This window comes from Stigmatopora argus, chromosome 18 (genome assembly GCF_051989625.1).
Source record: "Stigmatopora argus isolate UIUO_Sarg chromosome 18, RoL_Sarg_1.0, whole genome shotgun sequence".
Taxonomy (NCBI): Eukaryota; Metazoa; Chordata; class Actinopteri; order Syngnathiformes; family Syngnathidae; genus Stigmatopora; species Stigmatopora argus.
The window spans coordinates 8,915,047-8,940,437 of NC_135404.1; the positions used below are offsets into that span (position 1 = coordinate 8,915,047).

General features: G+C 40.3%; 5 protein-coding genes across 9 annotated transcripts in view; 2 read left to right on the top strand and 3 right to left on the bottom strand.

Annotated features, from left to right (window-relative positions):
• Positions 1-12,141, top strand: LOC144093138 (uncharacterized). Its single transcript, XM_077626455.1, has 6 exons — positions 1-2,542; positions 4,068-4,183; positions 5,217-5,334; positions 7,888-8,186; positions 11,989-11,997; positions 12,085-12,141. Coding segments are annotated over exons 3-6 (366 nt in total). The 5' UTR covers positions 1-2,542; positions 4,068-4,183; positions 5,217-5,333.
• On the bottom strand, positions 13-5,891 carry LOC144092740 (prolyl 4-hydroxylase subunit alpha-1-like). Its single transcript, XM_077625809.1, has 15 exons — positions 5,726-5,891; positions 4,855-4,929; positions 4,237-4,333; positions 4,004-4,155; positions 3,769-3,906; positions 3,206-3,451; positions 2,970-3,124; positions 2,729-2,905; positions 2,574-2,638; positions 2,416-2,512; positions 2,285-2,338; positions 942-1,007; positions 787-855; positions 617-713; positions 13-473 (listed from the first exon to the last, which is right to left on the bottom strand). Exons 2-15 carry the CDS (start codon positions 4,925-4,927, stop codon positions 403-405), a joined length of 1,557 nt encoding a protein of 518 aa, XP_077481935.1. The 5' UTR covers positions 4,928-4,929; positions 5,726-5,891; the 3' UTR covers positions 13-402.
• LOC144092742 (testican-2-like) overlaps positions 12,046-25,391 on the top strand; it is a 13,877-nt gene continuing 531 nt past the window's right edge. Inside the window, exons 1-16 of one of the 4 annotated variants that reach the window (XR_013306136.1) lie at positions 12,046-12,130; positions 12,785-12,899; positions 13,618-13,726; positions 13,827-13,926; positions 14,887-15,006; positions 15,098-15,316; positions 15,407-15,469; positions 16,214-16,354; positions 16,451-16,689; positions 17,203-17,417; positions 17,486-17,745; positions 19,519-19,616; positions 20,569-20,688; positions 23,104-23,253; positions 24,561-24,634; positions 24,714-24,860. Coding sequence is in view for 1 of the 4 variants with exons in the window: in XM_077625811.1 (XP_077481937.1) it covers positions 12,787-12,899; positions 13,618-13,726; positions 13,827-13,926; positions 14,887-15,006; positions 15,098-15,316; positions 15,407-15,469; positions 16,214-16,354; positions 16,451-16,590 (1,005 nt within the window). In the remaining 3 variants the exon portion in view is untranslated. Of the gene's footprint in view, positions 12,131-12,784; positions 12,900-13,617; positions 13,727-13,826; positions 13,927-14,886; positions 15,007-15,097; positions 15,317-15,406; positions 15,470-16,213; positions 16,355-16,450; positions 17,022-17,202; positions 17,418-17,485; positions 17,746-19,518; positions 19,617-20,568; positions 20,689-23,103; positions 23,254-24,560; positions 24,635-24,713; positions 24,861-25,391 lie in introns of those variants that run through there. The other 3 variants (XR_013306135.1, XR_013306137.1, XM_077625811.1) reach the window with 3 other exon arrangements.
• LOC144092744 (small COPII coat GTPase SAR1B-like) lies at positions 17,084-18,805 on the bottom strand. Of its 2 annotated transcripts, XM_077625814.1 has the most exons (7): positions 18,690-18,805; positions 18,245-18,317; positions 18,035-18,154; positions 17,850-17,915; positions 17,669-17,772; positions 17,462-17,593; positions 17,084-17,395 (listed from the first exon to the last, which is right to left on the bottom strand). In XM_077625814.1, the coding sequence occupies exons 2-7, from the start codon at positions 18,300-18,302 to the stop codon at positions 17,279-17,281; spliced, it is 597 nt and encodes a 198-aa protein (XP_077481940.1). In that variant the 5' UTR covers positions 18,303-18,317; positions 18,690-18,805; the 3' UTR covers positions 17,084-17,278. The 2 variants fall into 2 exon arrangements, with proteins under 2 accessions (XP_077481940.1, XP_077481939.1); XM_077625813.1 differs by having other exon boundaries at positions 18,245-18,787.
• ppa1a (inorganic pyrophosphatase 1a) lies at positions 19,037-22,665 on the bottom strand. Its single transcript, XM_077625812.1, has 11 exons — positions 22,327-22,665; positions 22,194-22,258; positions 22,021-22,074; positions 21,827-21,946; positions 21,593-21,679; positions 20,113-20,239; positions 19,915-20,042; positions 19,742-19,827; positions 19,525-19,594; positions 19,358-19,397; positions 19,037-19,293 (listed from the first exon to the last, which is right to left on the bottom strand). The coding sequence occupies exons 1-11, from the start codon at positions 22,385-22,387 to the stop codon at positions 19,265-19,267; spliced, it is 867 nt and encodes a 288-aa protein (XP_077481938.1). The 5' UTR covers positions 22,388-22,665; the 3' UTR covers positions 19,037-19,264.

A 25,391-nucleotide genomic window follows, 5' to 3' on the forward strand; every position in this document is an offset into this window, starting at 1 on the left:
ATACCAAAAAAATGACAAAGCAGTGAAAGACTTAAATAACTATAGATACATAGATGGATTCAATGCATGGGAATAGAAAAGTGATTTTAAATAAGCAGGAGCGAACAGCAAAAATAAACATCACAAATTTTACATGACTATTGATCAAGTGAATGTCCAGCAGGCCGACGTCCAAATGACGTCACAAAGCCAAGAACAGAATGTCAACGACCCCACTTGCAAAACAAGCCAAAGGCCAAGTGAGCAACAATTTTAATCCTCCAAACAGAAAACTTGCCCAATCAAATATAAGGAGTCGATTTGCGATTTTTATTCCGCCCCTTTAATTATTATTTCCCAGGATTTCTGATGTCCTCTTTTCGTTGATATTGGTCATGGTAACTGGGCGGCAACAACTCGCGTTCAGCTAGAGTTTTCCAGACCGCAGCGCCTCCTAAATTCCTGACCTCGCTCGTGCAACCACTTGTTAGCCACTGAAAGACATTGTAAATCGGTAGTAACTCAAAAACATGACCGCCAGAAATTCCTTTGTCCTGATTAGGGAGTCGGGAATCATTCACCATTCACTATAGCAGCATTTTTATATATCCTAGAAATGTCCAAGTGAAAATCTCACCCCACTTGCTTCCCACAAGGACAGGACAAGCGGCGTGTTTGGTCCGATAATCTCCCTTTCCATTAAGACGAAGATTATACCAAAGAACAGCGGAGCCCTGCCATCAAAAGGTCGACAGAACATTCACACATTTCATCTTTGCACACATATGCGTTTATATTAGGGCACACCTTTATGGGCTCAACAATAGCGCCCACATCAGGGAAAACCGTGGCACCCCCGGCCTCCACGTCACTTATCTGCGGCAAAGAGGGAGTGCCATTCAAAATAGGTGAAATTTCTCTAAATCATGTGACTGCATTTCAGTAAAGTATGCATAACTCACATAAAAGAGCCATGTGGCAATCCGGTTCCCTGTTCCCAATTGTGGGTAGGGATCTTCAATTTCGTCCTATGGGAACACAATAAGGTCATACATTACACATACATCAGATCTGCATTGAAAAGTTCACAGACTAAATTAAGAAAGTCCTTAAATAGTTATGCAGTTATCATGTCAACCTCGGCCAATTATTCCCCTTATTAATCATTAGAATTCCCATTAGTAGGCGATAATAAACCGTACAAACACAACACGGCACATATTTACTCACATAGGACGCCCTAAGTCTAAAACTTTCCCCCAAGTGGACAGGGTGCCCAATCAGTCGGTGCGCCTTTTGTATGCACAAAAAATTCTGTATGACGCTGACAGATTGACTGTCTGGGTACATTGCTTGCTGACACGCACAGTGACCGAGACGATCCAGATTAGAGCCGAAATGGGTAAAATGCAGTAGTGCGCCGTCAGGGCCATCAAGGCCTTCTCTGCTGGCCTAAGAAATATCTGAATCATATTATATTTTGTCCATCATTACTTATTAAATAATTCAAAATTCTCTGTCTTTCATTGCTTTTCTCCCTGGTTGCACTGCTTCCAGATGTGTGTTTTCATATTGAAGCATTTAACCAATCACATTTCAGCCATTATTTGTTGCCATGGTCAGAAATCTGCCTCAAGGCCTTCACAATCAGTTCTGCAGGCTCTGCCGCATTAAACAAGCATCGATAAGACTGTTGCTTTAACCAATCAGATTTCGAGTTGGCAACACCACAATGCCTTGTCGCAGGCGTAGGGATACGTAATGACGTATTCTACCCCATTTTTGTGCATTGATTTATTGATAGTTTTTTATGTGTCGCAGCTGTAGCTGCAGTAGAGGTTTTATAGCCAGAAAATAGTTTTTGAGGGTTGGATTGATTCGTTGAAGGCGCTACGAGAAAATGCACGGACCGCCACTGGTAAAACGAGATTGGTTTTTGAAAACAAAACAAAAAAAGTACCCATACAAAAATTGTTATACAGCGTTCACAATTTGAAATGATCAAAAAATGTATAAAGTTGACTGGGAAGAGGCTCTGACAATGATTTTGGTCATCCTAAAAAAAGTGTAATTGCACATTCACTACAGTAGATAGCAGTGTTAGCCCTACAACTGGGGTGTGCAGATTATTTCACAAAGTGTTGCAGTGGGTCTTGAATTTTGTTCCTAGTGATCTAGCAAAGCTTAGTAAAGTCTTTGTACACAGCACTTGGCTTCATCATGACTACGGTGGGAAAAAAAGAGAAAAGACTGGAATATTATGTGTGTTATAGTAGGGAAGGACTTGAACATCTACTATATTTACCCCCTTAAAGTCCCAATGTGGTTCGTACTGTCCTCCGACGCCATAGTTGACTACCTGTGTAAACACAAAGTTGAACGATACTTTGTTTCATTTCTTTTTCATGACGAGACGACGGATGGAGAGGATTTGACCTGCATCTTCTCTGAAGTGGTCATGTCCATGCCCGTGATGTCACCCACTCTCTTGGACAACTTGGTCATCACCACGTGCTTGTCGTCCATCCAGGCGCTGCGGAAAAGGAATACGTGTGAAGAAAAGGTATATTCACTCGTCGTCGTGTCATGCTTACTTTTGGGAGACTCTAGTGCGAGATACGACACTTTCGTTTTTGCCATTGACTTTGGAGCGCTTGAGCTTGCTCACGATTGTCGAGGAGGGTCAGAAAGAGCCGTCAAGGAACATTCTCTACCGTCTTTTGAAAGTAAAACCGTATCGTGGACTCACTTCCGGTTTGGCCCACTCTTTGATTATTTCCATGTCCTGTTCGGACGCCACGTCATGATAGCGAATGATGTGGGGCTGGTCCCACACGTCTTCCTCTTTCGCTGGACCGATCAATAGGTTAGGATGGCCGTGGTTGTCATGGTAACGACAAAAGAGCCCGCTCCGTCTGAGCGGCGTCTGTTTAAAAGATGAGTTGAGAATAGGGCGTGCAGATGTTGGGTCTTTGACGATGCCTTTTTACCAACTCGACGCTGTTGCCGCGACATAGCCGCTCGTACGCGCCGTAATTATCGGGTCTCGTCTTGGGCGTTTGTGGAGTCTCCTCGCCCCGCTTTTGTTTTTCCAGTTGGGTTACATAATACTTGCGGTTATCGATGGTTCGCTTATGTTCCGGATCTACGAAAAGACCAGAAAAAAGTCACAATTGCGCAACTGTTGTGAGGTGAAACTGATTGTTTGGTTAGCGGAGTTTCTTACCAATCTCCAGCAACTTGTTGCTGAACTCCAAGGCATGCTCTAGATCTCCTTGCTTGTAGAAGGAGTAGCTCAAGTAATCCAGGATTTTCACTGGGGTTACCAACTGGGGAGGCTCGCCCCGCTCCAGTTGGCGGAAAGCCTGAGACATCCACAGCACCGTGTGGTAGAAATCCTCCGTCATGTACGCCACGATGGCCAGGTCGTAGCAGTCGTCCACCGTCAGATTGGTGCGGAGTTGTGAACTTCCTATGTGGGGGACAGGGGCGGTACTTAACGATTGTAAAGTAGGGGTGTCCAAACTTTTTACCACGGCAAATGATTTAAAAAGTGATTTGGAAAATAGCCTGCACAAGATTAAATTCAACCGTGTCAGTCATTCCATTCCATTAGCTTGTGGCAAAACATTCAATTATACATAAAAATAATCAAATCTGATGAATTATGGTTGGGATTGAAAAAAAAACTTTTTTTTGCTTTCACTGGACAGTTTCCCTTGGTTCAGCAAAGTTAGTAAATAAACAATCATATTGCAATATACTTATTATATTTTTTTATGTACTGACCTGGCAGCTCCCCCTTAGCGAGGGTGTCGGTGTCTAACTCATACGTGTCCTGCAACCTCAGAAGGGCTTCAGCAGCCCCTGTTTGGTCATGCTCATTAGGAAAGTTCTGCCTCCCAACGTTGAGTTTAGAGATAAAATCTAGAATGCCGAAGAAGAAACAAACAAGTTCAGTTGTAGGTCTCTAGATTTTCGGATAGATCTTTACGAATTGTTCTCATTTTCCACCATCGTTTACCCTCAAACAAGTTGTTGGAGACCAGGATCTCCAGCTCACTCCAATCTTTGTTTAATCTTTTCAGAAGCTTATAGGCATTCACAGGATGGCCAAGGAAACGTTTGGGGTCCTGACTGGCAAACGCTGAGTGGTTGGCCAGTTTCTGAGCCCAACTGAGTACATGACAACATCATTGAGCAGGTTAGTCCCACCCCCTCCTCCACAAAAAAAACTTGAATCTTGTGTTCTTGAACCTTTTGATCACATCCAGTTTGGCCTCCTCAGCTTGAATGTAGTAGTTCAGCGAGGCCAGCATTTCCTTCTCCGTGTCTAGCAGCTCTGTCATTTGATCTGGGTGCAAACACGTGTTGTATCGGTTGGCAATGTATACCTGTCAAACTCCGTGACCGGGCGTTTGGTCGCCCGGACGTTTGGTCGCCCGGACGTTTGGTCGCCCGGACGTTTGGTCGCCCGGACGTTTGGTCGCCCGGACGTTTGGTCGCCCTGGTGAATATAATTTTGAGAGCTGGTTTCAACAGTAGATATTTAACTCTCTCTCTCATGAATATAATTTTGAGAGCTGGTTTCAACAGTAAACTATCTGTCATGTTGTCAAACGTCTGGCGACCAAACGTCTGGCGACCAAACGTCCGGCGACCAAACGTCCGGCGACCAAACCTCCGAGTACCGTCAAACCCAGCCAATTACTCCCCTTACTAATGATTGCAATTCCACGTAATAAGCAATGTATTAACCAAAAAAAAACATACAAACACAACAAGGCACATATTTAATCACATATGCCACACTTAAAAGTCTAAAATTTTCCCCCAAAGTGGATGGGATGCCCAACCTGAATCCAGTAGACTCACCTATGGAAGAGTAAAACTCTTCAGCAGCCGAAGAAAACCCAATTAGGATCAACAGCAGGCAGTAGACTGCCATGTCTGAATGAAGAAAATGTTATTAATATGATAATTTGTGTATTTGAGACCAAATGAAAGGCTGTTTAGTTGGGCGCGGGCAACATCTGACTTGAAGTTTGTCCCTGTTTAAGAATCTAATTGATGGCTGTTGTTATGTTATGATTGACATGAAATGCTCCGAAGAACACATTTAACCAGTCGTCCAAGTTTGGAATGTCGCCGAGTGAGTAATTCCCAACGCCAAGAGATAATCTGAGTTGATATGAAACAGTCACAAACCTGTGACTGAAACACTTCTTTTTATTTAGGTTTTTATAACTCCAACAGTTTTGTTTGAAGCAACCCAAGTCACTGCATGAGATGAAGCAATTACATTTAAAGAGTACCAGTTCATCAACATTGGCCAACAAGAATCTTGCATTACAAGTAAGAGAAGCTGTCATTCCTGGATTGTTACATTAAGTGAACATTAACTCGCTGGCTTTCAAAAGACAAATGGATTTTAAATGGGAGGGATAGTCATGATTGTGTTGATGACAAAATTGAGACAAGGGCATTAAAAAAGACGTACTAAAAGTATACAGCTAAAATAAAAAAAGAAACTAAATTTGAGCATTATATATTTTCTACTCTCAACCAAAATCCAAAACAACAAATGAAGAAAAATATCTTTTTTTCTGGTACTAGATTTTTCTAAAATCACTAACTAAAAAAATGCCGCCTTACTCTTAAATGTTATTAGGGTAATATAGTGTTCATAAATAATTCAATGGATCTGAGTAACAAAAAAAGGTTAGAAAGGTAAAAACATACTTACTATTAATAAAGATATCCACAGTTTATCCACGAATGATGAACCACTTGCAACATCTATCTGCATGAGCTCCAATGGAACACAGACAAATTCCTCAAATGTGTCAATGTGTTATATTTGGACATCTACCGTCTTTATTCTTGAGTTCAAATCGCTGTGGCATCTTACCTTTTTTGTGATCTTGGTTCAGTTCAATTCCTTTAACAAGTTTGACTGGTTACCTGTCAGACAATTACACCATTGACGCACGCACATTTTGTGGGGTGAATCGTGGGTCGCCTCCGCCGCCATATTGTATGTGGCAGAGGAAAAAAAATCCATTTAGTAGTCAGACAATAAGGCTTTAGACATTCAAGTGCAAAAGTGCCCCATTTGGTTCATTGTAAGTCGCCCTTCCGCCATGTTGGCAAGGATAAGCCATTTTTTTACCACCATCTTTAATTCAATTTGACTATGCTCATACTCAACAAATCAAATTCCTCATTAATCTATTCACGCTCATAGCATTTCATATTTGTAATAGCACTGACATATTTCACATCGCATATAGCATCTTTAAATGTTCAACTTCCTTGACTCGTTCACTGCTATTGGCAGTGAGTGAATGAGAATGAGTCAAGAATTAAAATTCCTTACATTGCATTGTGGTGTTAATGTTCGTTCGACTTCGTGCAATCGTGAGATTGGTGGCTTAGTGCGGGTGCATAACTGTTAGAGGTCATTGTGTCTTCATGTTGCTGACTGATGACCATCTTTGCTTGATCAACACATTAGATCTAGCAGGGGTGGAGGGGCACAGTTCTCTTGCTTTGCCCTTGGCTTTGCCACACGGCAACTCAGCACGTGCTCGTGCCGCATCGACTATTTGGATGCCAGTGGCGGAGTTAGAAAAACCAGCTCAGCAGCGCCACGGGAACATAATTCCGCCTCCCGGGTGCCCCCCTTGGCCGGCCTCTTCCAATACTGGGTGACCTTAAATGAAGCTGGCTAGCAGCCGAGCATTGTGTTTATCGCCTTCACAAGGGTAAACACGGAAAGCCCAGAGTGCAGAGATTAGAACATTTGGCGAGGCTCCAATTCGGGGGCGGCCATATTCCTTTTTGTTGCATTCTTCTTTTTATGGCAGATGTTGGATTGAAATTAATTCTATAAATATATATAGCAGTACGTATATAATAGCAAAACATTCTATGGTGGACCTCAGATTAATGGTTTGACAATCGCAGAATACCGTTTTTTTGCAAATTTTGGGGTGCAACCTTTCCCTTTTTGTGAATTTTCCAGTTTTTAGATTTTGCTAAAGTGGAAAAAAAGCATCTACTTTGGAAGAAACAAAGTGCACTCATTTTAATTGCTTTAGTGGGGTGGGAAATTTAATCTTATTTTGTGTAAAAGAGAAAAGCAGTAGGCCTAAAATTGATCCCAGCGGAACTCCCGGGGGGAGAAAAAACTGAATCATGAAGCTCAGCAGAAGGAAAATATAGTTTTATATGTGACTTTACTGACCGGCCAACTCTCATCCAGAAGTAAAGCTTCTCACTAATGGAACGTTGCAAGAACTTCTCCACGATAAAGCTGAGTTCTGGACATATGCTCGTCGATGCTAATGAACAAATGAAGGGTGAAATGGAGCTCATTTGACCTTAAATTGAATCTACGAACCCACGGGATTCTTTGAGCTCAATCTGGGGGGGTGCACCTTCTTAAATAGTTTAACCGAAGGCAATTAACCGCACATTTACCGCCTCGTTGAGCTTCCGCTTTTGCTGATTCGGTTATAAAACAAATTTCCGGTTGAGTGTTTTAACAATACATGTCAATAAGTCAATAAACCTTAACTCATTTATTGGTAAGTTCACGTGGATATTTGACTTTCATTGCCATCTCAAATGAGGGCCTAAAATTTCACAGCCGAACTGGGTGAGACCCTCTCCCACCCCCACCTGCTGAGAAACATACTAAAGGATTATTCATGTCGTTAATAGCGGTGAATGAATTAATCACGTCTCTTGGAGGGCGGCTTTAACAAGCGGCGGAAGAGGACGCTAAGCTCCTCCTCTTCTTCCACGGAGACAACAAAAAAAAGGCAAGTGAGCAGAACGGGACGCAGGATGTAATCCCTCCCCCTTTTGTTTCCTCCCGTCTTCTCGCTGCGTTCCAATCAGTGTGCAAGGCGGCAGCAGCGGCATCACTCGCGGCATCCCCTGGACCAGCAGCGCGCGTGCCCATCACCATGGCGGCGGGTGGCAGCTCCTTCGCGGCCGCCTTCTTGCTCGGCCTGCTGCTGGCCTCCATCTGCCTGCAGCTGGACGCCAGAGGCGCCCGGAAGGAGGCGCCGAAGCAGGAGGAGGAGCAGAGGGGAGAAGCGGTCAACGGCGGCGGCTTTGTGATGGAGGACGAGCGACGGGATGTTGCCTTCTTGTACGGCAGAGGCGGGACGGAGGATTGGAGCCGCTTCCGAGACGTGAGTATTTGGAGCTTTGGTGTGCCCTTGTTTTTAGTGCTGCTTTGCATATTTTATCAAAAAGCTACTAAACCCCCCCAGAAACAAAGTGTTTCTTAAATTAGCATAGTGTTTACTGATGTCTTTGAAACTCACTATAGTAACTTCTTGCCCTCAGAATTATTAATAGTTTTATTTGGATGATTTTTGTCTTTGTTTTTTATTTGCTTGAGACCATAAATTTTAAATATAAGCACATCAGGACATTGGCAGATATTAAACAATTCTTACATAGAGAGGACTCAATGTTTGCACACACATGAGAATTAACAACATTTGTTTGCCCACCTTGGATCACTCGCTAGTAGCCCCTGTTTAAATAGGTTGAAAATCTATTGCCATCAATGGCAGCCGATGACCATACTTAGCCCAATGCTAACAACCAACACAAAACACCATTGATAAGTCAAGAATTAGCATCGGTTATCCTGCTAAACAATTGATATTTGAACACAAACGGTAGAACAATGCATGTAAACAGACATCAAAAATGCTCAAATGCATATATTCTTTGTCCTCTGCAAAAAACACTGCAGGTTTTATGGGCTCTGTTATGAATGTCGTCATGTTTATCTGGGGGAAAATGATTTGAGACATGAATATTTTAAGTTATACTCACAGTAACAGAACAAATTAATGTTTTATCTCAAGGTACCACTGCATATGCACTGTGCGCATCATCTCACAGACAAATGGTTATATAGATTTATAATCCACTCACTGGTGAGCGTTTGTAAATGTATTCACAATTCACCACTATATCCCAAACATCTTTTTATTGGTTATAAAAGAAAGTTATTAAACATGAAATCATATTAGTAGAACTCCATTCCTGTAGTTTTTGATAAATTGTTGCCATTACCAACATCGGAAAATGTGAGTTTGAGTTGATAATGATTACACCCGCAGTTGTTTCAAGTTCTTGCACTTGGGTTGCCATGGTGATTGCATCTAATTAACTGGTTTAGCGTGAGCCTTGCAAGGATTCATGTGAGATCAGAAGAGCTACGAATTCGTCCTTCCTGTACACCATGCTTTAAATAAACATCCCTTATTGAAATGACAAGACCTCCTCCACAAACACGACAAAAATGTTCTTTTAGCAAGGTTTTGAACATCAAAAGCCAAGCGTGTAGTAAAACCTTAAGTGGCTTTAAAGCCATCTTTCACTCCGCTTTGCATTCTAGTACCCGCTCGCTTTGAACAACAACGCGCCGTTCATTCGAGGCCAACATCTCGCGGGGAAGCCATTAAAGAAGCTGCGTCTGCATGGCCTTCCAGCCCATGCACACCTGCCCTCATTATGAAATGTCAGGTACACGACTGCGTTTGCAGCTAAACGACTATTTACTTACGACGCGCGATAAATGAGTTGATTAAACGGGGATGAGCGGCTCTTGAAGTTTTAGAGCCTCGCACATAAAAATTGGTGATGCACTGAATACGCAGAGGCGGTCCTGGCTAATATTGCGCCCAGGGGGGGAAAAAACACCCAATCAAAACCCACCTCCCACGTACAAATGCAAGAATATATTACAATATCATTTAAGTTTAGCAATGACACAATTGTAGGTATTCTGTCATTTAATGCTTCTTTTAATTGAGCAAAAAAACTCATTTAGATCCCATAAGAGTACGAATGTGCCAACATATAAACCCCAATGTAAAATACACAAACCCTTGGACCACAAGACGATACTAGAATGAATTCAAATAAAACATTTTTTAAAGTAATGAACATAATCTGAATTCAGTTCACTAACTTGACGTGGAAATGAGCGATAATAGTCCAGACAATTGTTATCACAACAAGAAAAAAAAATTGGGGGCAGGGCTCTGGTGCGCCCCCGAATAGTTTGCACCAAGGGCACTCGCCCACATCGCCCATAGGCAAAACTGGCCCTGCGAATACACACATTTATCCAAGGGGGCACGATTTTATCAGAGTTTATATATTGTCTGCGACCACTCTGCTCAATATTGATTTCCTTGGTGAGAACAGCAAAGCCGATTTAAAATCCGCTGCTTGCAGTCAGGCGTCTATTTTTTCGTCATGGGGGATCTCAGGGTACAAGCCCCCCCCCCCCCTCTGGAGACACCTGGAGATGTATTTATGCCTTTGGTTTTGCCAAAGATGGCGCGCATTCTTCTCAGCTCTGTCGAAATCGGCTTCCTTGTATCATATCCCTCCCACCGTCCTGTTCTCCAATTAGTATCCTCCATCTCCTGGAGCGTTCGGAAGTCTTTTGATTTGTGATTCCTCTGCGGCTGCGGTGTAATGCTCGAGGCTTAAAATGGCTTCAGCAGGATGGGGGGGGGGGGGGGGCGGCTGCTGTTATTTAACCATTACATCCAGTTCACGTCAAAATCGACCAATTGTGACAAACAAACTCCCTAGACGGTGTGCCGTGAGCGCTTATCTTTTCCTGGAAGCCTGCTTTGTCCTTTCTCAAGGTTAAGGCTAAAAGCTACTACATTACTGCTCACTTCCATTCGAGATAGGAAGCAGTGAGAGTCCGGATGAAAACAAACTAGTTTGACCTCGAAAAACTCATTGAGAGTCCTGCCAAAGAGGATTTTCATGATGGTTTTCACAAGGGGTTGCGAATCATCAGAAACCAAGAATGAACATGATAGGTTAAAGTAACAGATAAAACAGGCACCTGTTAATGTAACATTTTATTTATTTATTTGTAGCCTAGAAAACACGACATGACTAACCTGGGCAGTCCGTGGTCTGAGTAAAATAAAAATTAAAAAAACTTGCACACAAGTATAGGTGAAAACTGAGAAATACAGTATATATAAAAATGAAGTATTTACTCCTCCTTTAATAAGGAAAATCTCTCATAAATCATATGACAAATTGTATATTTTTTTGTATTTTAATTTGAGACCAGACAAAATTGTATTTAATACTTAAAGATCAATTTCACGAGTTGCAATAATATTGTCACTTTCCATAAAGAGTAATAAATGATCTTTTTTTGACAGTGCTGTTGTTGTAATCAGAAAAGAAAACGTTATTTTTTATTTTTTTAAATCTAAAAAAAATGTATTTAATTCAAACAAGATTTGGGCACATTTGAAACATTATGCTTTTTATAACCTGTAATGTTAGTTCATTTTTTTTTGTAACTTGCCCAAATATAAACCCTTTGTTAATTCATCCCATATCATTAAATTCCCTCCCAATTCAAATGAAATGGACATATTTTAGCATATAATAGCAAGGAGTGAACAGTAAAAACTCATAGATAAAAAAGCAAAATCAATTTGAAAACGCATGCATTCAATTGAACGGTACTTAAAGCGCTTGTATTTAATCCCATCTCAAATGAAGTCAATCATCGCCTTTTGACAACTCATTGTGATGCGTCACACTCAAGCCGGGCCCCCGTGCACAGTATTTGACGTCTTTGCGGCGAGTGACGAAAGGCACAACTGGATTGGCTGTTTTGTCCTTGGATGTCATCCGGCGTGTTAAAATAACAAGACTCACGCTTGTTGGTTTTCCCCCGACTCCATTGGGTCAATAGACCTTTTCACCATGATGTCACACAAACTGCACTCTGGGGGGCAACACTTGAAGCCATCTCCAATGGCACCAATAGTAAACAAAGCAGTACAGGGTCCACATGGGCTAAATTGCTGGCAAGGGAGTTGGAATTTGGGGGGTGGTAATTAAGAAGGTTAGCTTTGTTTTTTCTATCTCTAACGATTTCTTTCTTTCTCGTTCCCCTGTGGCTTGTTACCGAGACAGGAAGTAGAGGTTAGTATTGTTTTTTTTTTCCATGGTATTGTGTGTCCTTTTTAAAATCTTTTTTAATGTTGGTAGTATATTTTCTTGTCTTTTCAGGATGACTACATTCGAAACGTGGATGAAAGTGTGCTTCCGGATGAAAGTATGTCTTGATTTTTTTCACAATTATTTTGAAGTTATTTTGACTCACTTGATGAAATATTGCATAAGAAAAACTTCATTGAATTTGTCTGTAATAATTCAATCCTTCATTCATAATTCATATTTAAAATGCACAATAGTAATGGATTAAAATAGGATAATATAAATACAGCATCCCTAAAAACGTCATGTTCTTTTATTATGTTAATCATGTTATAAAAAGGTCATAAAAATGAATATAATATTGAGTGATACCAATTGAATTATATAAATGCATATATATCATGAAATATAACAATAGAACGAATATTTAAAAAATACAATCATGATTCAAAACAAAATAAACCTTCCATATCAAGATTTCATACAAATCTCTCAGACCTTAAATGTCACAAAATCTATTTTAAAAAAAGACAATTGAAATAACTAAAAAATATTCATTACGAGAGATATAGAAACATGTATAAAAATAATCATTCTTAATTATTAAAGATAATCACCAAAATAAAGGCAAAAGTAGGAATTACAATGATGTTTAATAGCAAAACAATAAAAATTGTCAAATACTATTAGAAAAAACAGCTAGCATTTTAACAGGTAAATGACACCATACCTTTGCCAATGTACTAACTTGGACGCAATGTTATTTTTGCAGACATGGACAGCACCAAAGACCCATGTCACAATGTCAAGTGCAGCCGCCACAAGTTGTGCGTGGCTCACCACTCCCAGAGAGCTGTGTGCATAAGCCGCAAGAAGCTGCAGCAAAGGTACGTCCACTTTTACAAACTTTTTACAAAGTCTGCTAGTAATTTCATTACAATGTGTGAACCACTTGCGGTCTTTTGGTCGCCCCGACCGCGACAACGGGCGACCAAAAGACCGGCGACAAAACAAGGTAAAACAACACGGTCTATGCATCAATAAAAGCCAACAATGGCCATGAGCAGTTTCACTGAGCGGACGTGTGAGTGTATGAGTTTGTATGTACATGAGTTGTCCCCTTAGGAAGGTACGTCAGTCAGGGTCTTAACAAGTTCTCCAACAAAAAACAATAAAAGTCCGGGAAATTTGGAGCTTTTCTTTAGCCTAATAATTAATAGGGCATTAAGTATGACTAAATAATAATTCGCAGTTTGTATTTATGGAATTTGAGCAACGATTTAAATGGTAATTATCAATAACCTTCTGGGCGACCAAAAGACCGGCGACCAAACGACCGAGTACCGTAAAAGACACAGTGAATTTATTACACGGACGCATCCGAAGCCTCTCTTGGGCTAAAACAGACCTGCATCCCGCAACACACAGGTTGCCGAACCCCACCGTTGAGGATGCTGTAACCATGGCAACCCCCCATGAGAATGAATAGCTTGACTTGTGGCGGCTCGTCTTCGGCCGACGAGGTCGTTTATCATTTTCAGGGGAACAAAGAAAAGAATGAAAGCCGCTCAGACATAACAGTGAGTGAAAATGATTCTCCCTCAGAGTCCAAGAGGCGGAGCTTCCGGGGGCCGGCGTCACCACCTGCCCCCCCTGCCGCCCGTCCGCCTCGGGCCCGGTGTGCGGTTCCGACGGGCACAACTACGCCTCGCAGGTAAAAGGATCCTTTCAAGTGAAGAAATTAAAATAGATTTTTTTTCTGGGCTAAAGATCGCAACGTCAAAACAAGTTTTTTTTGTGTGCATTTTTTACAGTGTAAACTACAGCAGCAAGCTTGCCTGACAGGAAAAGTCTTAAACGTCATGTGTGCTGGATTTTGCCCCTGCGTCCCCTCCGTCGCCCCCGTCAAACACGGCAAGATATTTTTCCTTTCTTTCTCTCCAAAGCAAAGTACATCAGCAATCGATAAACGGCCGTCTGAAGAGATTAAGTGCCACCTGTGGGACTCGGGTGCTCTTTCAGGCAGTGGCGGATTAAGTCAGTCATTATTTAGAGTGCATACATCATCCATCACGGCGGCTCCACGCTATCGATTGGGCACTTTGTGGAAATGCCAATCAATCAATCAGAGGAGAGAAAAAGGGAAAAGGCTTTATTAGGAGTCGGGGTTTGAAAGCTAACGCCATCGGATCGTCACTAGTGTCAAAAACTGAACTGCCTGATGAAACATTTTGTAATGAGAGCTAATAGAGGGATGCTTCATTATGGCATTTTTTAGGTTAGATATAGTTGATTTTTTATTGTGAAACTATGAACCCAAAAACACAGCAATTAATGACTGACTCGTGGAGGATTTTATTATTGTATTGTTATTTTTTTCATGTCTTTAATTGCTTTTTAGGAATCTTTTCGTCAATTCAATGCCAGTTATTACTATGGATTTTTCTTTCTTTTTGTTTTTGTTTTTTGTGGAGCTTATTCAAGGCCAAACGTATTGAATTCCTTTTCATATTTTATCTTTCCAGTTTCACAATCTTTATTTTTTTTCCACACAAGTTTTTCATTCAAAGTGCAACAGAATGTAAGCTTTGTTTAAGCCTTTTGTGTGGGCCAGATTATATAATATTGACAAAAAAAAGAGAGAAATTGGCCCTAGTTTGGACACCACTGATAGAGTCTTGTATTTTAATTAGGTTTTTTATAATATAATTTGCATTTATGTTGTGTTGAAGAGGATTTTTAAAAATTGGATTCTTACTTGCATTTTATTTCATGTACATTTCGATTTTGAATGCGACTATATTTTGTATATGCATGTATTCTTTTCCAAAGTTGTCATTAGTATTCTTAGGAGTCATTTTGTCTTCCTTTTAGAGAGGTGCACTCCCCAGGAACTGGGCGACTTAGGAGAGCGCCTCAAAGATTGGTTCCAACTCTTACACGGAAACGCCAAGACCAATAAGTCGGGCAAACTGGCCGCCAGCACCACATCAGGTTTGCAAATCGGAAAAACAACACCATTGCAATACCCGGAAAATCAACTCCTTTCACGTCAGCAAGCAATTTTCCACCTTTTTATTCTCAGCCTTGGACAAAAGCTTGCTGAATAGCTGCAAGGACTCCATCGGGTGGATGTTCCTGAAGCTGGACGTAGACGGAGACCTACGCCTGGAGCCCAGCGAGCTGGCCGCCGTCAACCTGGACAAGTACGAAGTGTGCATCAGACCTTTCTTCAACTCCTGCGACAGCTACAAGGACGGCAAGGTGTCCGTGGCCGAATGGTGCCTCTGCTTCTGGAGAGAAAGTGAGTCGCGGTGACATTTTGTACTTTACTGAAGAATGACTTTCGGTGATGAGCCTCATGCTGTGTCACATTAATTTTTGTTTGTGGCAGAGCCGCCATGCCTCGCTGAGCTACAGAAGATCCAAATGCAGAATGTGCCCACCCAAAAAACAGGTAAACTATTATTAGATCTACCGAATTTTCCGGATTAGAAATAGCACAAATTTTCATTGTTTGGCTGGGCGTGCGTCTAATACTCGGGTGAAACTTGTGTTTTTTTTTTCATCTCTGACCATGACAGGCTGTTATGTTGTTTTTTTTAGGTTATGGATATTTGAAAATATGTTATGTTAACAGATGCCCATTTAGTCCATTTTTCTTCATTTTACTATTGCTATTTTAAAGTATGTTTGTTTTTGGTTTCTGTTCCATGACAAAATTGTCCTCGCAAAAGTAAGTCTTCTACTGCAGTGCGACTTTTTTTTCCCTCTTCATTATAAATTATTTGGCTGGTACGATTTATATACCGACAAATTTGTTTTAAGTGGTTTTATTTTTATAAGTTAAGTTGTGATATTTTTAATGAAGTTTCTGTATTTCTTACATTTAAATTTCTTGTTTTTTATTTTTATTTTTCATTCATTTGCGTATCTTTAATCTTATATTTGTCACTTTCAAAATGTAGATTAATGTTGAAAAAGTCTTTACAAGCTTTTTTTTATTAACTACATGGGTTCTTTCTTTCTAGAATTATTTTACAACTTTCATTATTATTTTAAACAAAAGCATTCATTCAGTACTGGTGATAAATGTCTATTTCAATCTATTTGAATTGTGCTTGTCACTGACAGCCAATTTGTCCATTTTGATTTTTTTAGTTTGTTGTTTTATATATTTTTTCTGCACGTGTAATTGCAGGCACGTACATTCCCATCTGCGATGAGGACGGCTTCTACAGGAAGTTGCAATGTGAGCAAAGAACCGGCGAGTGTTGGTGCGTGGAGCAACAAGGAGGCACCGAGTTGACCGGAACCAGAATCCGCGGCAACCCCGACTGTGGTAAACACAGAAACCCGCATTGAACATTTATTCTCCTGGTAAATAATTATACAAGATTAAAAAAATGGATTAACTTACTTTCCTTGCGCTTCCCAGATGAAGACTTGGAATACTCTGGACATTATGGTAGCGGGGTGGGCTGGGAGGATGAAGAAGAAAAGGAGCTAGAAGAAGAAGAGGAGGATGAGGACCAAGAAGAAGAGGAGGAGGTAGACGATGGAGGTTATATCTGGTAGTCGGTGTTGGAGCCTTTAATGGAGATCCGGGTTGTGCCCTCCGACCCCAATCGGGGACAGCGGAGACGGTTGGATTCCGGTCCGAAGAGGACTTGGCGGGTGGTGTATTTTTGTCATAGATATTGCGCCATTTATTCTTCTGGACTTCAAATATGAACTGAATTTATTAGTTTAGCATCAGCAACAAGTTGGCACTCTCATCATTTGGTCCGTTTGGAACTGACTTTTATTACAAAGGCATTTCTTTGTGTTGTTAACAGCGTTCAGTCAAATGTAGTGTGACGGAGATGACTTGTGTATTGCTTTATAAGACAATGTGCGGCATGCTTGGCGCTAGGCCTGCTACTTTTTTTCCCCATTCTTGGTGTCGCATGTGAAGAAGAATGTACTTCTAGGTGCCGCGCTTTACTAATAATAAACTAGAGATAAACAAGTCAATTTCGTTCTATAGTATTTCAAAACTCAGTATTTGCGTACCTTTATTGCTTATTCACAATAGAATGAACACATGGTCTCTACACTTAACTTCATCCGAGGCCTTTTTTGTTTAGCAAGTGACACCAGATGCATCATTAACCCTTTTTAATAGTTTAATTGTCTGAATATTTACAGATTTCTTCAAGTGGATGATGGCAGTGAACATGGGGGTGGCGATCTGACCACTATTTGAGGAATTCTGAAATCGATGTCAGTCAATGTAGCGCGCCAGCCACCGGAATCCTTCGCCGTAGCCTTGTTTCTTCACCACACTGCACATGAATACCTCCAGCGGTCGTACATTGCGCTCCTTCAGCGACGTGCCTCTCTGCGAGGACCAAGCGAAAGAGGTAAAACGGACCCTCAAAACTCATTCCTGCAAACCATTGCTCACCTTTCCGGTCACTTGGCCATCCAGCGACAAAACTCCCCTCAGGCTGCTTTCGTTGATTGCTTCGGGACGGTCGATTTTGTTGCCAAGCAACAGCACGGGTGTGCTCGCGATGGTGTCGTCCGCCAGTATGGCCTAGAGCGAGGACGGCGAGACGAGAATGTCAGCGGTCGCTTTTAGCTTGACTTAACTTTCACTTCAGAGCTTTACGTCCAACTCCGACTTGGACTCTGCGAGCCTTTCGTGGTCAGCGCAGTCCACCATGAAGATGACGGCATTCACAGCAGGTAAGTAGTTTCTCCACACCCGCCGAGCTTGCCAACACAGAAAAAAATCTCTTATAACTTAAAACTGTGGTGAACAAATGCTCAATTTTAAATCATTGCTTTACCTTGAACATGTCCTCCGAGGTCAAAGGTGGTAAAGGTCACGCCCCCAATGGTCAGCTCTTCAGATGCTTGAGAAATGCAACCAACATTCATTTGATTACAGATAGGTTTACACCATCAACACGTCGATCGGCAGTAGATGGCATGACAATACGGTAACAAATTAGGCACAAAATGGCTTCCTCACTTGGATGCAGCGTGGGAACGTGCTGGCACAGTCGGTTGTTTTTTAACATGTGCAATAGAGTGGTTTTACCTGCATTGTCTAAGCCGAGAAAGACGAGCTTTCCCTTCTTTTTGTACAGACCTGGAAGTTATTTTCATCAGAATAGGTATAAATGTGACAATATATTGATCGATAGCATTAAATAGGCCTCATTTGACAAATAATGCTTACCAAGAAAATGCAAAATGCTACTAAATCCTTTGTATACCCACTCCAATAGTAAAGACATCTCAGTTGTCTTTTCCTGAAACAAAAACATGCTATTTTTGTATTATTTACACAGGAGTTTATATTTTGCTTTCCACGTTAAGTCGAAAAATGACATTTATACAACAGTAGATAATAAGTACAAAATTTAGACTTGTCCCAACGTTAATAACTTTATTCGTTTAAATTTTTGGACCAAAATCCAATCTCGGAGCATTCGTTTTCCGAGGTTCCTTAAACGCAACATAACTTACTGTTGTCAAGGGGGTGGAGCTAGCTTAGTAACTGGCCCGAACAACACAGCTCCACAACCATTAAATATCATCATATTTTCGGTCAATAAAGCCTTGAATTTAAATAAACATATTGGAATTTATCTTTTCAGAAAGAAGCGTTTACAGTTTATTACCGGCGTCAGCGTGTCAGTGATCTCCTTATTCAAGCCGGGCTGTTCTGCGGCCAGTATATTATTTATTATTATTATTTTTCAATTTAACCCCCTAAGACCCTCTTCGTGTTGATGCAATGATGAGAAGCTGACGTTACAAAGGAACATTTTTTTACGAAAAAGTTCAACTAACCCTTTAAAAGTAAAAAGAACCTGAAAGACTAGAGCTACAAAAGTAAAAGGTCATTTTTGACGCTTATAAACAATGCTCGTTTTAATGATCTGGGGGAAAAAAGAACAGAGCAGGCAAACGGTGTTTTTTTTTAAAGTTTCATTCACACGACAGTTTGACAAAGTGAGTTCAAAATACAGGTGCAAAAGTCAGATTTCATGAAAAATTAATACTGAAGTAATGTTAATTATTCTACAAATGTACAGTAAGTATTTGTACTACTGGCAGATTGGATTTAGTTTTGCCACTAAACAATAGGTAATTATTAATATAACTAAGTGAATATTACATGAGAAGAATTTTAAAAATACTTGAAACAGGTGCAAATGTAGGAAAGGTGAACATGATTTCTCATCAGGTTTCCTCAGTTATCATAGTAGAACCATTTGTCCACTGAAAAAGAAAAATATATTCATATATTTTTTTCAGATACTGTGTTTTTGTGCTTAATACACACCTGAAGTAGGAATGGGCTCAGCAACTCCATAAGCACAAGCCTGCAAGTGGTTAATAGAAACAGAAAATAGTTTGTTTGAAAAGCTATTTGGAATAACATTTTGACAGTTGTGGAGAAGCCAATGTAAGCATTTTTTTACTGATCAAAATTCTCATTTACAGACTTACCGAGTCAACCACGGCAGCGGCATCTTCAGAAGAACAGCAAAATGGACTCTCAGATACACTCGTGTTCATGCTGATCCAATAAGAGTAATTTGGTATTAATGAGTGAATTCCCCCCACGTGTATATTCTGAGCTCAATGAATGAATCTTAAAATTCCGTCAAATGTCAGGCTTAATGGCATTTTAATCTTTGGCATTCAAGCCATGAGCACATTTTACCAGCTTAACTCGCCGGCGTCCGTCTTCTGAGAGATGAGCGCTTTCCAGAACTCGTGAGTGCTTTTCACAGTCTCAATGGCAAAGTCCTGAAACCCAAAAGAAAGAAATGTCGTCGAGTTAGGAGTGTGTCTGAGTTGTGAGCGCAGCTGAACAAATCCAACTCAAAATTCTACCCTGTCCTGGAAGCATCCATCGAACCCGAACTGATTTTCCGCTTTGCCATCGGGGACTTTGTACCGCTTGAACCAATCGAAGGTGGCCTCCAGGTAGCCTGGTTTTAGTCGTCTGACATCCTCAATGTCTGCAGAGAAAGCGCAGAAAACAAATTGTGCAGATCTGCCTTACATGGTGCAGTCAATCGTTTGAATTACCGTTAAAGTGGTCGACTTGGGGGTCGTCTGTGTTGATCCCAATGACCTTCCAGTCGGTTTCACCCTCATCGATAAGGGCCAACGTGCCCAGAATCTTCACTTTGATCACTTCCCCCGGAGAGCATACCTGTATTGTAGAAATGTATTGGATTGGATAACTTTATTCGTCCCGTATTCGGGAAATTTCGTTGTCACAGTAGCAAGAGGGTGAGGATGCAGAAATAGGAAAGGCATTTTAGACATAAATAGATAGGTAATAAGTAAGTTAATAAATAAATACATGAATAAATATATAAATAAATAAGTGTGTTGCTGAAATATATATACATATACACATACATACACACTTACGTGTACATACACATACATATATAAGCACATATATACATACATGCACATAGATGTACGTGCATGCATACGGTAGGTCTTAACACTCAGCCATTTTTTTTGTTAAAGAGCCTGACAGCTGATGGGAGGAAGGATCTGCGGAAGCGCTCCTTCCTGCAATGAGGGTGCCGCAGTCTATTACTAAAAGAGCTTCGGAGGGACTCCACAGACTCATGCAGGGGGTGGGAGGTATGTACTTATGCATTTTTTAAACCGCTTTTCCTCACAAGGGTCGTGGGGGGTGCTGGAGTCTATCCCCGCTAACTCTGGGCACCAGCCAAGCACACCCTGAATTGGTGCCAATGGAAATACCAGGTGCTGTAAGGTCCTATGTTACCAAGGGGAATTAGCTCAGTAGTTAGTGCACTCAACCTAGCACCCTCACAGCTCTGGCAGTGTAGGTTCAAATCCCTGCCTGGGAATATCAGGTGCTGTAAACTCTTATGTTATGAAGAGGAATGAACTCAAATGTTAAAGTGATCGCTTAGCATGTGGGAAGTAGTGGGAGCTATAATACACATACATTTTAGAAGGTGGCTATGGCCTAGGTAGTACGCTCAACCTCTTACCCTCACACCTTTTGACAGAGCTGTTAGGGTGCGAGGTTGAGCGCACTAACTGCTGAGCTAATTCTCACATAAGAGCTTACTTACAGCACCTAAATTGAGGCAATAAAACATTAAATTGCATTCATACTGTGATGTATAATTAACATAGATCGGATTTATTCAACATCCCCACGGCTGAGTGCTTAGTGTATAGGTCTCACAGCTCTGCGGTCCTAGGTTCAAATCCACGTTGGTCCACTTGTGGAGATTGCATGTTCTCCATTGTGAGGATAAAGCCATTCAGAAATTAATTAATTGATTTATCCAACTATCTAAACATACACGTAAAAACAATAGAAATCAATTAACTAATTCTTTAAATTGTGCAAATGAATAAAAACATTTTTCATGTCCAAAACAAAGCTTGAAATATACTTAAATGAATCTCACAAATATTCTAAGCTTCCCTTTAAAAAAGTCAAACATTTAACATGTTTGTATTTGTTATTTATTACATTACAGGTTAGTATATCATAAAAATGTACCTTATCACCGATGTCACATATGTCAATGGGGTCGTTGTCACCGCAGCAATCCGTGTCGGGGTCCTTGTGGTGAGGGTCTTCCCATGTCTGTTCAAAGACAAAACACACCATGCTTTTTTGGTTTGCTTTGGAACCCACTAATAAAAAAAGGACAAAAAAAATCACAATTTGTATACATTACAAAATAAAAATCGTTATTTTTGTGTCCATTTTTTTCAAAACTGACAAATCTACCTGTGGGATGGCACCATAGTTCCAGATGTAACCTTTATGTGGGAACACGTTAGCCACATAGCGAAGTTTGCCGTTTTTTACGTCCTGCTTAAGTGGATTGAGGGCATCTTTGGTGGCTATCTGTTGTGTAAAAAAACAAAAAAAAGATGAGTACAACCTTAAGACATTATCAGATGATCTGTAACATACGGCACCTCCATTTTGGCATTGGTCCATCTTGGAACCTCCACAATGGCATGAAAAATGTTCTGCGAGATGAATATTAAACCGGATTAGTCCATAGTACATGTTAATGTTTTTCCAAATAACCACATAAAATGTGTCAGTGACAGATGTCCAGTTCACCCCGAACAGTAGAGAAGCTCACCTGGGCTTCATCGGCATAGGCGGGTATGTCGTGGAAGGGGGATATGTAGCTTCCATCTGCGTTTTCTGTGGGGAAAATATGCTTATATTAAGTGACAAATTAAAAAAACATGCACGTTGATTGCAATACTTACTAAAAAAGATCCTGTAGTCGTTGGTGTTGCGTCGTCCTCTCTCTTCAGTGCTGAAGCTCATGGCGATGACCTCTGCTGCTCGGTTCTTCGCTCACTTTTGAAGTCGACACTCCAGACTTGAGTGGTCGGATTAAGCCGACGGCGCTTGACAACAAGCCAACACGTGATCAAAAAACGAAGAAAATGCACAAAAATAGCCCCAGGAAGTGAAGTACTTGACTTCCAGATGCAATTGTTTGGCCGGGATGGCAACTTTAAGGGCTGACTTTTGTCAATATTTGGATGTTATTTATGTGCCTTGAGAGCCTGGCAGGGAAAACAGATGGTGCTTGCTTAATAGACGTGAGCTATAAACCAATTAACAGCCTGGATTAGTTGACCGGAGTTTGACTGCAGACGTTTAATATTGTATATGCGGGGCTTTTGTTCTGTTATGCAGTTACACTCAGTGGTGTGCCGTCAGGGCCTTCAAGGCCTTCTCTGCTGGCCTAAGAAATATCTGAATCACAGACTGATGTTAATTATATTTTGTCCATGAATACTTATTAAATGTGTTTCAGATACTATTTTAGACCAACAGAGAAGGCCTTGCAGGCCCTGATGGTCCACCACTGAGTTATTGTATACAATACAATGAAGCATTCTTTGCGTGTCAAATTTTAAACTTTTAATGGAGTCAGATGGCTTGGAATAATGGTGAGTTGATGTAAAATACATAGTCAAATGTTACTCAATATTTGGTGAAATTGGTTTACTAATACGTACTGGTTTTTTTAGCATCAAGACCACAAAACTCACGGCTATTCTACAATATGGGCGTGGTTACGCCCATTGTCGACGTAGCAGAGTTTATTAAGCGCATGCGCAGTAACCACTTCCTTTTGGAAGACTTCTCCCACGCTGCCGGTCGGCTAGCACGCCATCGAGGTAAGTAGAGCAACAATTCACTGGCCTAAATGCGTTTTTATCAAGCTATCGGGAGATTTTTCAGCAATCAATTGAGGCCAAACGCCAACAAATATCTTAGTTTAATGCCAGGTTTAGCACACCGTCGACAATTTAAGTTTGCGCTTAGCGTTAGTGTCACGATTTGACTTAAAAAGTATGTTGTCCGTTTTCTCTCCATTATTGAGTCGTGTGGCAAGACTTTAAATTTAATCAAACAACGCCGAGTCATCAACCGACAGTTTGCTGGGTAAATGCTCACTCTAGAATGATAATCAAAGGCACGAATTCGTTCCTGTTGTGTTTGTTGGATGTAATGCTAGTTTTCATTGCGAGTGCGAAACACCCGTTGCCGATTTGTAATTGTTCTGTTTTTACAAAAGAAATCACTTATACAAAACTGTTAAGTCAACTTTCTCCTAGCTGTTAACGTCAGTCTGTATATTTAAACGCCGTATACAAAACTATTAAGCCAACTTTCTCCTAGCTCACTGGTGTCAAAGCGGCGGCCCGGGGGCCAAATCTGGCCCGCCGTGTCATTTTGTACGGCCCGAGAAAGTAAATCATCAGTGCCGACTTTCTGTTAGGATCAAATGAAGATTATACATGTATATTATATTTCCTCATTTTCCCCTTTTTAAATCAATAATTGTAGTTTTTTAATCATTTTTTTTCCTTTTTCTGTTTTTAGTTCAAAAAGCATTTAGCTTAAATCTAAAAAATATATTTAAAAAAATCTGTTTTCCACTGTAATATTGAACATATTCCCAAAAATATTTTGTTTCCTTTTGAAATGAAAAACAAATTAATATAAGCTATTTTCCCTCATGAAGAAAAAAAAAAGCTCAAACAAACATTTTTTTAGATCTATAAAAACTGAATATTTAGGGCTTTTGATAGTTTTTTTTAATCCAATTTAAATAGAAAAATATATCAAAATATTATTTCAAAAATGGTCTGGCCCACGTGAAATCAAGTTGACGTTATTGCGACCCGCGAACCAACCAGAGTTTGACACCCTTGTCCTAGCCTGGAAAAGGAAAAATGGCACTTGGCACTCGCTAACTAATTTTCATTCTTTATCTTGATCGTTTATTAAATTTCTTGTAAGATTTCTCTATCCTGTAATTGTTTGGCAACCCCCAAATACCTTGGTTAAATCAAGTTTTCCCTGTTTAGCATCAAGATAAAACTACTTCCCCAAAAAAACAACTAAGCCTATCTGTTGAATCTCCATGCTCTATATATGCTAACTTATGCTTTTTTGTGTGCAAATTTTCCCTGTTTAGCACCAAGATGCAGCTCTTCTAGCATGCCGAGAGCGCTCTTGAGGTTATAGAAGAGGAGCCTGGGTCAGATCAAGGTAAAAAATCCCCCCCCCAAAAAAAGTTGAATCTGCATTCTATATATTCTAACGTTTGCTATTTTTTTGCATGCAACAGGCCTGAGAGATCTTCCTTGCAAGTTGCCCACTTGAATCATATGGTGTCTCTGTACTTCTGAAAATCCAAATTAAATAAAAGCCTAAATCATCATGGTGATGTTTCACTGGCCATTCATTTCCACAGCTCTTTGACTAAATCTTTAAGGTAAGAAGGATCTCCGTTAATGTTAGAGCAGGAATTCTAAGTATTTATTCCCCCAGTTTTTTTCTAAGTGTATATACCCCTAGTTTTTAATTTTTTTCTAATATTTTCGTCTAAGTGTTTATTCTCCCAGTTTTTTTTTTTCTAATATTTTCTTCCCCCAGATTTTTTCTTCCCAATTTGTGTTTAGTCCCCCAGAGGTTATTTATATTTTTTTCTAATTTTATTTCTAAGTGTTAATTCCCTATTTTTTCTTCTTCTAAATTTTATTTTCCAAGTGTTTATTCCCCCAGATTTTATTTCTAATATTTTCTTCTAAGTGTAAATGCCACCAGTTTTTATTTTTTTTCTAATTTTATTTTCCAAGTGTATATGCCACCAGTTTTTATTTTTTTTCTAATTTTATTTTCCAAGTGTTTATTCCTAATATTTTCTTCTAAGTGTATATGCCACCAGTTTTTATTTTTTTTCTAATTTTATTTTCTAAGTGTTAATTCCCCATTTTTTCTTCTAAATTTTATTTTCCAAGTGTTA